The sequence below is a fragment of the Lutra lutra genome, chromosome X (assembly GCF_902655055.1).
Source record: "Lutra lutra chromosome X, mLutLut1.2, whole genome shotgun sequence".
Taxonomy (NCBI): Eukaryota; Metazoa; Chordata; class Mammalia; order Carnivora; family Mustelidae; genus Lutra; species Lutra lutra.
The window spans coordinates 23,428,074-23,440,295 of NC_062296.1; the positions used below are offsets into that span (position 1 = coordinate 23,428,074).

General features: G+C 38.9%; 1 protein-coding gene across 6 annotated transcripts in view; it reads left to right on the forward strand.

Moving 5' to 3' along the window:
* Positions 1–12,222, forward strand: part of TENM1 (teneurin transmembrane protein 1) — a 785,443-nt gene that overhangs the window by 230,613 nt on the left and 542,608 nt on the right. For all 6 annotated transcript variants that reach the window (XM_047716031.1, XM_047716030.1, XM_047716033.1 and 3 more), the window contains one exon: positions 3,457–3,737. In XM_047716031.1, the coding sequence (XP_047571987.1) occupies positions 3,521–3,737 (217 nt within the window). In that variant the 5' untranslated portion in view covers positions 3,457–3,520. The remainder of the gene's footprint in view (positions 1–3,456; positions 3,738–12,222) is intronic.

A 12,222-nucleotide genomic window follows, 5' to 3' on the forward strand; every position in this document is an offset into this window, starting at 1 on the left:
GCAGACTCCCTACTGAGCAGGGAGCCCAATGTGGGACTGGATCCCAGGACTCTGGGATCATGACCTGAGCCAAAAGCAGACACTTAACAACTGAGCCACCTAGGCGCCCCCTCTTGATTGGTATTTTTGCATCATTAGTGTCCTTATGTGGAAAATAGCTCTCTACCCCTACTTGGTAAACTTTCATTCTTTAATGAATGAAAACTCCTACATGTTGGCTCAAATGAAACTAGATTAATTTTATTGATGCCTCCTTTTTTGGGTGGAAGTCCAGTTCTCTGCTGCAAAGATACATTTCTAGAAGTCTGCTATTGATAGGTTTCTCACTTTGCACTATTTGTAGTAAAGTCAGGGTCTAAAGTCCAGCCAGCTGTCCACCTTATGATGCACATACTATGGGAACCTAAGGAGAGAGAGATTAAAATTGACCTTTATCACATAGATGCCCAATAGAATTTCAGTGGTTGTTATGTTGGCATTTGTGATGAACAGACAAGCTGAATCAAGTACAGTCTTTTCCAATATCCTCATCTTTGGTGCTTAAACACTGCTTTGTCTTTGTTTATGAGTCCTTTCATTTGGCTTGATAGTGGAGTTGTTTATCACTAGCATTGGACCGTGAATTCCTTGGGGGCGGAGAGAATGACCTATACATTTCCACATTCTCTCTAGCCCCTCTTGTGAATGCTGGGCAACAATGTATTCAGTTCATTCAGCAAGTATTGATCAAAGAAGCATAAGACTCAGATTCTGCCTTCATGTAGTCTACTACATGCCAGACATTGTGCTTGTTTGGGGGATATAACAGTGAATAGAAAAGATAAAAACACTTAATGGAGCTTATATTTTAGTAGGGGAGAGACAGATGACAGATAATAAACAAATAAGCAAAATATTTAGTATGTCATTTGGTGATAAGTGCTACGAAAGATAGGAAGGAAGATGAGAGGTGATCCCTTTTTGGTGGTTTACAACAGGATGTTGCAAAGGCCCTGAGATGGAAACATACCTGAGATTTTCAGAAACCGTGAGAAGGCTGATGCACCTAAAGTGCATGAGATCGGTGGAAATACTGGGAGATGAGATTAGAGAGGTTAGGGTAGATAGAGGTGAGCCTTGTAGGGACCTTGTTGGTCATTGTAAGGATTTTGGCTTTTCTTTTGAAGGAAATGAGACACTATTGCTGCTTCTGAGCAAAGGAGAGACATGACATGACTTAGATTTTAAAAGCTTCATTCTGGCTGTAGTGTGGGGAATGTGCTATAACGAGAGCAGTGGTAGAAGCAGCACATCAGTTAAGCTATTGCAGTAATCCAGGTGGGAGATGATGGTGTGAACAAATTGGGAGTGGGGAAGTGGAAGTGGAGAGGTGTCATTGGATTCTGGATATATTTCAGAGGTAGCACCAACAGAATTTACTAATAGATTACATGTGGGATGTGAAAGATAGGAGTCTATGTGTGTGGCAAGAGCAAATGGAAGAGTGGAGCTGCCATTTACCAAGATGGAGAAGACCATGGGAGGAGCAGGTTTGGCAAGCCATGGGAATTGGGACTTTGGTTTTGAACATAGTAAGTTTGAGAAGCCAGGTAGAGATATTGAGTGGGTGGTGGGATATTCACCTCTGTGGCTCAGAGGAGAAACTATGCTGAAGCTATCAATTGGGGAGTGTATAGACAGTGTGTTTTATGCGATGATGTGAGATTAGATTGTTGCCAAATCATCAGTGTATATTCACTTACAATACTTGATTTGCTTTCTCCAACTATGTTCATCTTTAGTATTAAGTGATACCAAACTCGCTGTTTCTGTAGACCATTTATGGAACTTGTAGGATAGGTGTTAGTTTCTACTATGTGTGTGCCTAGAGTAGTGCTAAGTGGCATGGGGGCTGCAAAGAAGCACAAGACTCAGATTCTGCCTTCAAGGACCTTATCATTCACTTAGAAAAGTAACACTTTGATTCATGAAACTTTGTTCAGACTACAAAGGATTAGGTACCACTGAATGCCTATCAGTCAATGCATAAGATTTATTGAGTGATTTCTGTATTCTCTGTGTTTGCTATACACACAAGAGAAATTCCAAAAAGCGAGATTCTGCACATGATTTAGGAACCACAGTCTAGATGTCTGTAGATTTCATTGAAAATACCTGTGGCTATGGGATGCTTGGGTGGCTCAGGCAGTTAAGCAGCTGCCTTCGGCTTAGGTCATGATCCTGGAGTCCCAGGATCAAGTCCCACATCAGGCTCCCTGCTCAGTGGGAAGTCTGCTTCTCCCTCTGACCTTCTCCCCATCATGCTCTCTCTCTCTCTCTTTCTCAAATAATAAATAAAATCTTAAAAAAAAAAAGAAAGAAAATACCCGCGGTGAAGAACTTGAGAAAAATAAAGGAGTCCATGTCACTGCAAAGTAAAATCATCAAGTTATTTAGGTTCGAACTAGGTTTTTTAACATTGCACTTTTAGAAAAGGACCAAGTTGCAGAGTTACAGCATTTGATGAAAATGATAAAATAATGTAAGGAATGAAAATAAGTACATTTTTACAGGGCTTTAAGCTTTTCGGAGGACTTGGACATCTCAAATGATATTTGACATTCTCAAACCTGCTCAAACGTCTCTGCGGTAAGGCAGAAAATGCCTTTCCTTGCCTTAAGAGCCTTAGCGACTTCAAGCTCAGCATTCTGTGGGGGAAAGCGGGGTCTCTCAGTGATTTATCATGAAGTTTTAAAATTTCTATCTCTAAACCCAATTTCGAGCCTGCCGTTCCTATACCAGTATACTCAACAGAAGTGTTGTTTACATCCTCTTGGAACTATGAAGAGCAAAAATTTACTGCCACCTAACTCATTAAAAATTCTCTGCAAGCCCAAGGTTCAAAAGCCACAATATGGACACGAAGAGCTCAGTCCCCCTCAAGGACACTTTATTTCATGAGCCTCCCTCACTCACAATTCTTCCCTTCTTCAAAACCCCTTTCTTAAATGCAGTATTAAACCGGAGGCAAGACTGTGTTTTTTTTCTGAATGTACTTCTCTTACCAGTTTTCAATTCAAATGTGGGATCTGCTAGGCTAGTATTTGTACTCTTGGCCACTTTCAAATCTTAGAATTTTTTTTTAATCTAACCACTGACATTATCATTAAGAACACGCACACACCTTAGAAAATGTTGTCCTTTATTTGCATTCCAATACAAATATTTTTGAAGGCTGTCTCTCTTCTACCTCAAGTATTTTCTGATGCTGCAACCTCCAGTTTAATCCTAAATGCTTGCCAATGTGTGTATGTAACACAGAGTGTTATTATTGCCTCAGGCTAGCTTCATGTCATCTAGTTTGTCTTTTGCTTCACTCCTTTGATAGTATTATCAGAACCAATTGGGAATCTGCCAGATGCATTTCCTCTCAAAAGAACAAATCTAAGAAGGCTTGTGTTTTTCCCTCTCTTCCAGGACTGCTTACATTAAAGGAGTTCCTCTTCCTTCATTTCATGAAATTGAACTTGCTTAATCAGACATGGAGCAAACAGACTGCAAACCCTACCAGCCTCTCTCAAAAGTCAAACATGAAATGGATCTAGCTTATACCAGTTCTTCTGATGAAAGTGAAGATGGACGAAAACCAAGACAGTCGTACAACTCCAGAGAAACTCTGCATGAGTATAACCAAGAGCTGAGGATGAATTACAATAGCCAGAGCAGGAAGAGGAAAGAAGTGGAGAAATCTACTCAAGGTGTGTTTTTACTGGATTTTTAGGACTAATAGTATTCCTCAGTAGGGAATGCTTGTGTGTGTAAACTTACGTTTCAAAAACAAGTTTGCTGATGTTAACTGATTAATAATAATGCTCACTGCTTACATACGCTTAGTGAATCTGTTCATATGCCAATCCAGCCAAGGTTGTAGGTTACATGTGCTTTTTATGGATTATGCATGAATTTAGATGCAACAATCCTCTTATCAGAGCATTCAAAAGTTGTCTAATCCTACAAATAGCCATTTACAGACTGAAGGATAAATAATTTATAGTAAGATGAAAAATAAACAGCTAAGTGCTTTTCAAGCCATTGCCTATATGGGACAAAAGTCTCAAATAAATATTTGGCTTCTAAAAGAGCTTTAGAAAGGTTAGGGGAGACCACCAAAGGTCTGGAAAGTCTGTCATCAGAATGTGGACAGTTTGTGCAACACAGTCCTAAGGGAAAGCAAGAATTTGTTGGAACCCTTCCTACCATGGCCACTATGTAGAGCAGATCCTTTGGACAACTTTGGTTTCTCAGTTAGGAATTGAGAAGACAGTTTTTAATAAATAGAAAACAGGTAGATAGAAATACGATTGCCTTATTCTTTTTGATTGATAGTTAAGCAGTGGTAGATGCTCTTAACTACACAAAAGAAAAGACACTGACCAGTAAAGGTTAATATATACTTTTTAAAGAATACATCAGTGCTGAAATGAAAAAAAATAAGATTTGATTATCTAGATCAGTGGTTCTAAACTTAGGGACCCTGGAGCAGCAACAGCGGCATCACACGTAGGACTTGCTAGTGATGCAGATTCTCAGGCTCCACTGCAAACCTACTGAGTCAGAAACCCTGAGGGGGAAACCCAGCAATCTATGGTTTAACAAGCCCTCCAGGGGATTCTGATGGCAACTCAAGTTTGAGGACCACTGCTCCATCCCTTTTTTTTTTAAAATTAGAGATTTTGTTTATTTACTTGACAGAGAGATAGGGAACACAAGCAGGGGGAGTGGGAGAAGGAGAAGCAGCCTTCTTGCTAAACAGGGAGCCCAATGCAGGGTATGCAGGCTCAATCCCAAGACCCTAGGATAATGACCTGAGCCTAAGGCACATGCTTAACTACTGAGCTACCTAGGAGCCCCTGCTCCATCCCTTTGAAATCTCTTTTACTCAGAGCGCCTCAAAGATCACATCTGGTTGGATGACTTCCAAGTATTTATCTTCAGCTCCATCATTTTTCCCAAACTCTAGCCCTACATTTTCAGTTATCTGCTAGACATTTTCGAATGAATGGACACCTCCACTGGTAGCTCTAAATTGATATATCTAAAATGGCAGCAGTCATCTTAACATCTCTAATTGCATCCCTTTTCTTTCCATCACAGCATTTGTTAATGATGCTCCCATTCTCCCCAGCCATCTATGTATACTTTCCGTACCTAATCAATTGCCTCTTCCAGCAGATTTAATTTCTACTTGTCTCAAATCCATCTTCTTTCCATTAGCATTATCACTGCTCTCATTTTCTTTCACCTCAACTCTTTTTTTTCCTAACTGATCTCCTTGGACCTTACCTCATCCCTTCAGTCTTTTTGCCATGCCATCACCTTTCTGTTGGAATGCCCTTCTCTGCCATCTCCCTTTCACCATATTCAACCATCTTCAAGGCCTAGTCTCCCAGCAACTTTGCCACAGAGCCTTTGTTGCACTGTCACCCTCTTTGTGCCCATGTCTGATTTTTATTATTTTTGTATATACTTGTCTAGAATGTACACTCAGTGAAGATGGAGATCATGATTTATTTACTGATTTCTATTTTTCTATAATACTTTGCATATAATCTGTGCTCTATAATTTTTAATTCAAGGAATAAGTTGTTCCCAACCAAAACACAAGTACTTACCATGCATTGAAACCTGCTTTATAATACATTGCTTTATAATACATTATAATACATTGACACAGGTTACTTTTTTTTTTTAAGAGTAATCCATGCTGAGATGAAAAAAACATTCATTTGATTATCTAGATCAGCGGTTGTCAAAATGTGAGGCCTAGACCAGCAGCGAAAGCATCACCCATGAACTTGTTAGAAGGGCAAATTCTCAGCCATTGCCCTGGACCATGTAAAATGCAGTTATTATAAAAGAAAACTACTGTACTCTAATTAGTATTAGAATCTTACATTAGAGGAATTTTAAATTGAGCCAAAGATTTTATATATTCATACTAACATTAAATATAGCTTAAATGTTTATGATATTAGCTATATTACACATTTTTAGCTCTTATCATAATTGATAAAAGTTTCATATCTGTCTTTTCAAGTAATTCATTTTAATCTTTCCTATTTGTTCTGCTAATGACTGTAAATTTGTTATAAAATAATTTTATTCTTCTATTTTTGGCTCTTTTATGCCTTAACAAATGGACAGTTCCCATTAAGTTTGTTTTCACAGAATATGAACTTGCAATTGTGAGTTGTGGGTTATGGGAATGAAGTGTAGAGTGCTTGACCTCATATGTTGTGAGTTTAAATACGAATTCACGTCTAGTGGCAGTTTGTTCTAAAAATATAAGCAATTTTGTACTGAGTCAGTGTAAAGAGCCTCTAGCCAGCCTCATATTTTGTCTCTGCATTGTGATCAAAATAAATTTTTAGAAGACGGAAGTTTGTTTTCTATGATGCCATCCTAACTTTTTTTCAGTGACCTATTAGTATTCAATAAGCTTTTACTTAGCACTTGCGATGTGTCAGGCCTTGAGTCAGTGCTAGGGATGGAGATGACTCCAGTAGTTTCTGCTCGCAGGAAATTCATAATGTGGTGGAGAGAAAAGATATCAAACAAATCACTGCAATTGAATGTAGTAAGTACTTTTATAAATAAAGTGGTATGGAAATACACAGGGAACTGGGGTCCGTAGAAAGGTAATATTTGATCTAGGTTTTAAAATTTGAATACAGTCTTACTTGGAAAAGGCTATTCCAAGAGAGTGGATCAGCAGGTGCCAAAAAATAAAGCTGTGAAAAGGCCTGGGATGGTGAAAATCTCAGTGTGGCTAAGAGTAAGGTATACTGGAGCTGGATCAAAAAAGGTATTGCATGCCCAATTTAGGAGTTCTTTTTTTTCCTTGATGCATTAAAAACCACAGCTTTTAAGTGATGGAGAATTTCATGTTGAATATGATTTTTAGGATGAGAAGTGTAGGAGAGAATTATGGATATATAAGCAGCAGTATAGCAGATTGATTGCAGGTGGGAAAAATTGGATGCAGAGAGGCAGTCTATGAAGCTACTGAATTAGCCCAGGCTAAGAATGGTGATGACGGTATAAACTCTGGCTGTCTCAGAAAAGGTAAAGAAACATAGTACAGAGATGTCAGTGTGGAGGAATTGATAGGAGTTGGTAATCGAAAGAGATAACAGAGTAAAGGACACCTCGATTTCAAGTTTGGGACACTGGGAAGATGATGCTCCATTTACTAAGAGAAGGAAAATAGGAAGGAGGGTAGGTTTAGAAGGGAAAAGAATGAATTTCTTTCTGGACGTGTTTATGTGTAAGATGCTTGGGTGACATCCCAGTTGATTTTCCTATCAGGCACTTGGAAATGCATGTCTAGAATTCAGGAACGATCTGGACTGTTGATATAAGTAGATTTGAGTTCTTTAGTATCTTACAGTAGGAAATGCCTTGGGTGGATGATACTACCCAAGGAGAATGTGCAGAGTGAGACTACAAAAAGGCCAAGGACAAAAACCTGAATCTATCATCCATGAACTTACATAAATACATTTTCAACCTATTTAAATTTTTAGCTAGCACTATCCTTTGGTGCACTGACTTATATATACTCAAGTATAAAGATCCAGGAGGTGAAAGTCCAGAAACTTGGGATATTATCAGTCACTGACTCGCTGATCTTTACAGACACCTAAGGGGAAAATAAGGATTTTTGGGGGAGAGAAATGAATTATTTCTCATTAGGCAAAACCGTGGACCCAATTATCATCTTCTTTGTTGAGGTCTGAAATCTACTTTGTTGTCTTATTCCATGTATTACTACCCATGAGCAAAAGAAAATATTAATAATTTTCACATATTTATGTGGTGGTAGTACTTTGCATTAACCTAGCTAGAATTGTCATTATCTTTGAGGAATAAAATTCTCAGAAAATTGTTAAGTCAGGAAGGAAGAAAGCAAATATAATCAGGCACCTGCCATAGTGGCAGACACTCTGCTAAATGCCTTTCAGGCTTACGAGCTATGCTACCTTAAGCAAGTTACTTCGGCTCTCTGAGCCTGTTTTTCATCTGCAGAATTGACTTCATTATCATCATTAACAACGCCATAATCGCAGTGGTAAGAATAAAAATAATAATAAAAATAAATCTTGACAAGTACCTACTCTGTTTCAGGACTCTGCTAGGTGCTCTACATTCGCTCCTTAAACACCTTATGAAATATGACTTATTATCTCCAGTTTACAGATAAGGTAACTGAGGCTTAGTGAGAATTAACTGGTCAGTTTCTGCAGCTAAAAACTGGTAAGAGTTGGACTGGAAGTCAAGTCTTTGGCTCTGAAGTTCCCATCACTCACTACACTATATTCCTTCCATACCTACCTCATGAGGATATAAGTATCAATTGTGATCATAAGTGTGAAAATGGTTAGGAACTCCACAAACATTAATTTCCCTCCACTTCCTTCCCTGACAACCTTGCCAGCTTCCTTTTGTTTCAGTCACTAAGGGTTTACAAAGAGGTTTAACAAGACTTTTTATTCTGTTGATCTTAAGAAGAGGGCAGATGATGTGCTAATTTATTAAAGATTTTATTTATTTATTTATTTGACAGACAGAGATCACAAGTAAGCAGAGAGGCAGGAAGAGAGAGAAGGGGAAGCAGGCTCCCCACTGAGCAGAGAGCCTGATGCAGGGCTCGATCCCAGGACCCTGGGATCATGACCTGAGCGGAAGGCAGAGGCTTTAACCCACTGAGCCACCCAGATGCCCCTGTGCTATCTAATTTATAATGAAATATTCCTGAGTCTGTTTGTTTGTTTCACTTTGTAGGGAAGTGGTTGTGCCATCCAATTCAAGATTTATTTGGAGGAAATATTAATAAGAGGAAATCCTTAATCCCATCTGAAAATATCTTTAAATTCCTATTTTTGTTTGTCAAGAAAGCAGCATCCACTGCCCCAGGTACACACAGAGTACTGGATTTTTTTTTTTAAGATAGATTTATTTATTTATTTATTTATTTATTTGACAGACAGAGATCACAAGTAAGCAGAGAGGCAGGCAGAGAGAGATGGAGAAGCAGGCTCCCTGCTGAGCATAGAGCCTGATGCGGGGCTCGATCCCAGAATCCTGGGATCATGACCTGAGCCGAAGGCAGAGGCTTTAACCCACTGAGCCACCCAGGCGCCCCCAGAGTACTGGATTCTAAAACGGATTTTCTTATCTTCCAAAAGCTTTCGAATTAAGGGATGGACACTAATCTAATATTATTCACAATTCTTTACTGATGGGTTGGATGAGCCCTAGGCAAACTTATTTTATGTGCTTTTCGGCAGGTCTAATAGCTGGCGTAGATTTCCCAGAGGCACAGAGGCTAGCGGTTTTTCGGAAGCAGACTCACTTCCATGGGAGACATCAATTAACTAAAAAAATTAGTATAAGCCAAATGAAAATATCAATATATGAATGCATGAGCCATTGATAATAATTTTAGTTATGAGAAGTGCCCTATAACTTTATAATAAGATTCATTTTGAATGTAGCCATTTTACGGATCAGTAATTATGAATGTGGAAGAGGTATGGTGACGACCTGTTACAGATCCCACAAGATCACAGACTCTTGAGATACTACATCTGACACAAACATTTTCTCTGTGCCTTCTTGCTCTTTTGTGGCTTTTTTTTCCTCCTGATGTGGTTTTTGTTTGATTGGTTGGTTTCCTCTGCCTTACAACCTAAGCTTAAATCTCACATTATCGCCATCTGGTGGAAGAAATTTAGAACTGTTGATTTGCATTTACCAAGATTACATGGAAGCAAACGTTGGCGTCCATGCATCCGTAAATCCATCCGTCCATCTGTCCATCTATCCATTTTTTTTTTCATTTACTCATCAAGCTTTCATTTAGTGTCAGCTATGTTTCAGGTACTTTGCTAATCTTCAAGTAAATGGACACAAGTGACTATTATTTCTCCCCTCCTTGCCCTAGGCAATATTCCATGAGTGGAATATTGCCCCTTCATTCCACAGAAGCTGCTCAAATACCATTGCCACTGGTGGGTTCAAGGAGCAGAAAGAAGCCCAAATTTGAGAAGCACATTTTTAGATTCTTATTCAAGCACTTAGCAGTAGTATAAACTATTATTTGTTTAATATATAGACATTTTGGGTAACAGTTCCTATGAAAATCTTAAAAGAACTTTTAATCTCAGAATCTATATTTACATGGTAAAGATCACAGATGGTAGGTATAATAGAAGGTAGCAAGGCCTATAAAATGAAAATTTTGCCAGCATTTGATCACCTCTAATGAATTCAGTGTTGTGAGCATATCGTACCTCTAGTTTTCACTAGACTAAATCTATGACTACCCAGAAAGGACCTAGACTCTAAAAGAAAACTACGTTATTTGGCAGTAACTCCACTTGGTTCATGTCTTTTAGTCAGTTTCCTTTGTTCATAAAAGCTTACTTGATAAACATTTACTTACATATTATCTTAAAGTGTGATGGAATGTCAGTGGCACTTGGGCCACTGCTCCCTCTAACCTGCCCCTTGGCAGATGTCCCTGATCAAATCATGGCATTCTTTCTTGGTGAGCCCAACAGCAACCTCACACTTCCATCAACACAGCATTCCATGCAAGCATTGTCAGTAGGTTGTCAACAGTAATTGAGATGAACCTCCTTGAGATGAAACACTGAGATGAAACCTGCTTTCTATCTGTGCTCTGCTTATCTGTGCCAAGTTTTGCGTTAAACTCTGAAGATAAATAGATGAATAAGAAACAGTTTTTGCCCTCAGAGAATGCAGAGTATGGTAGGAAGGCAAATATAAACCAGCAACAGTGGTGCAAAGTGACTGATGTTATAATAGTGATATATGTAAAGTACCATGGGAGTCTAGAAGCTAGAACCATATAATTGGCTTGGAGATGATAACAATGATTATAAGAGAAAAATCTAACATCTATTAACCGCCAGGCACCAAGTAAGGCACTTTAGATGGATTATGTTATTCAGTCATGCTAATAATGCTATGAGGTTGGAATCATTTTATCCCTGTTTGCAGAAGAGTATAGTGAAGCACAGAGATGCTAAATAACTTGCCTAATATTACAGAGGTAGTAAGTAACAGGAATGGGATTGGAACCCAGACAATCTGACATTAGAGCGCTGCCATAACTACCACATAGAGATAGACAGCTCAAAATTCAGATCTCAAGTTTGAGGAAATGATGTTACTCCGTGTCTGTGTGTGTGTGTGTGTGTGTGTGTGTGTCTGTGTGTGGTGTGTTTGGAGTCATCTATAAATAGATGGTTCCAGAAGCAGTGGGAGTGGAAGAGATAATCTAGGGAGAATATGTACAGTTCAAAATAAAGAGAGCCAAATATGATACCCTGAGGAACAATTGCATTTAAAATAATGGGCAGAAGAAAAGAGGTGGTCTAGAGATATCAGAGAAAGACCAAAAGGAAAGGGTATCACTTAAGCCAAGGGAGGGCACTTTCTAGCAGAAGATGTGACTAATATCGTCAGATTCTTCAGAATCAACAAGAAGAATGAAAGTTGATAAAAGTCAGTAAAACAGGCAGTTTAGGAGGTCATTGCTGACATTAGACCAGAGATCCTCCACCTTGGCTGGCATTAAAATCACCTGGGGAGCTTTATGAATCCCAGAGCTAAGACTGGTCCTTAGATGAATTAAACCAGAATATCCACAGATGAGAGCTAGGCATTTAAAAGAATTCCTCAGGAGATTGCCGTGTGCATCCAAGACAGGGATTCACATCCTTGGAGCAAACAATTTCAGTAATCTTAGAGAAAGATCCCCGATCATAAGGATTTGAGGAGTGAAGCAATTGAATGTGATGACAGGAATAAGGCTCTATTGGAGAATGTTTTAGGATCTCAGGTGGAGGGAAAGGTTTTGGAATGGTTCCGTGCCTCCTCTGAGATAGGAAATAAGTTCTGAAGTGGAGTGGCAAAAGTTGAAGTTCATGTTGTAATGATCTCAATTTTCTTGGATAGAGACAAGGTTATCTGATGAGAGTGTGGATTGAGTAGGGAGTTTCAGATGAGTGACAAGAGAGGTTCTTGACAAATACATCTGGAGGTCAGGAGAGGTGGGAGAGAAGATGGAGATGTGAAGATCGCAATGGCAATAAATATTATTGACAACTCTGTGTCAAACATTCTGCTGAGTGGGCTCACATATAGTTTTTA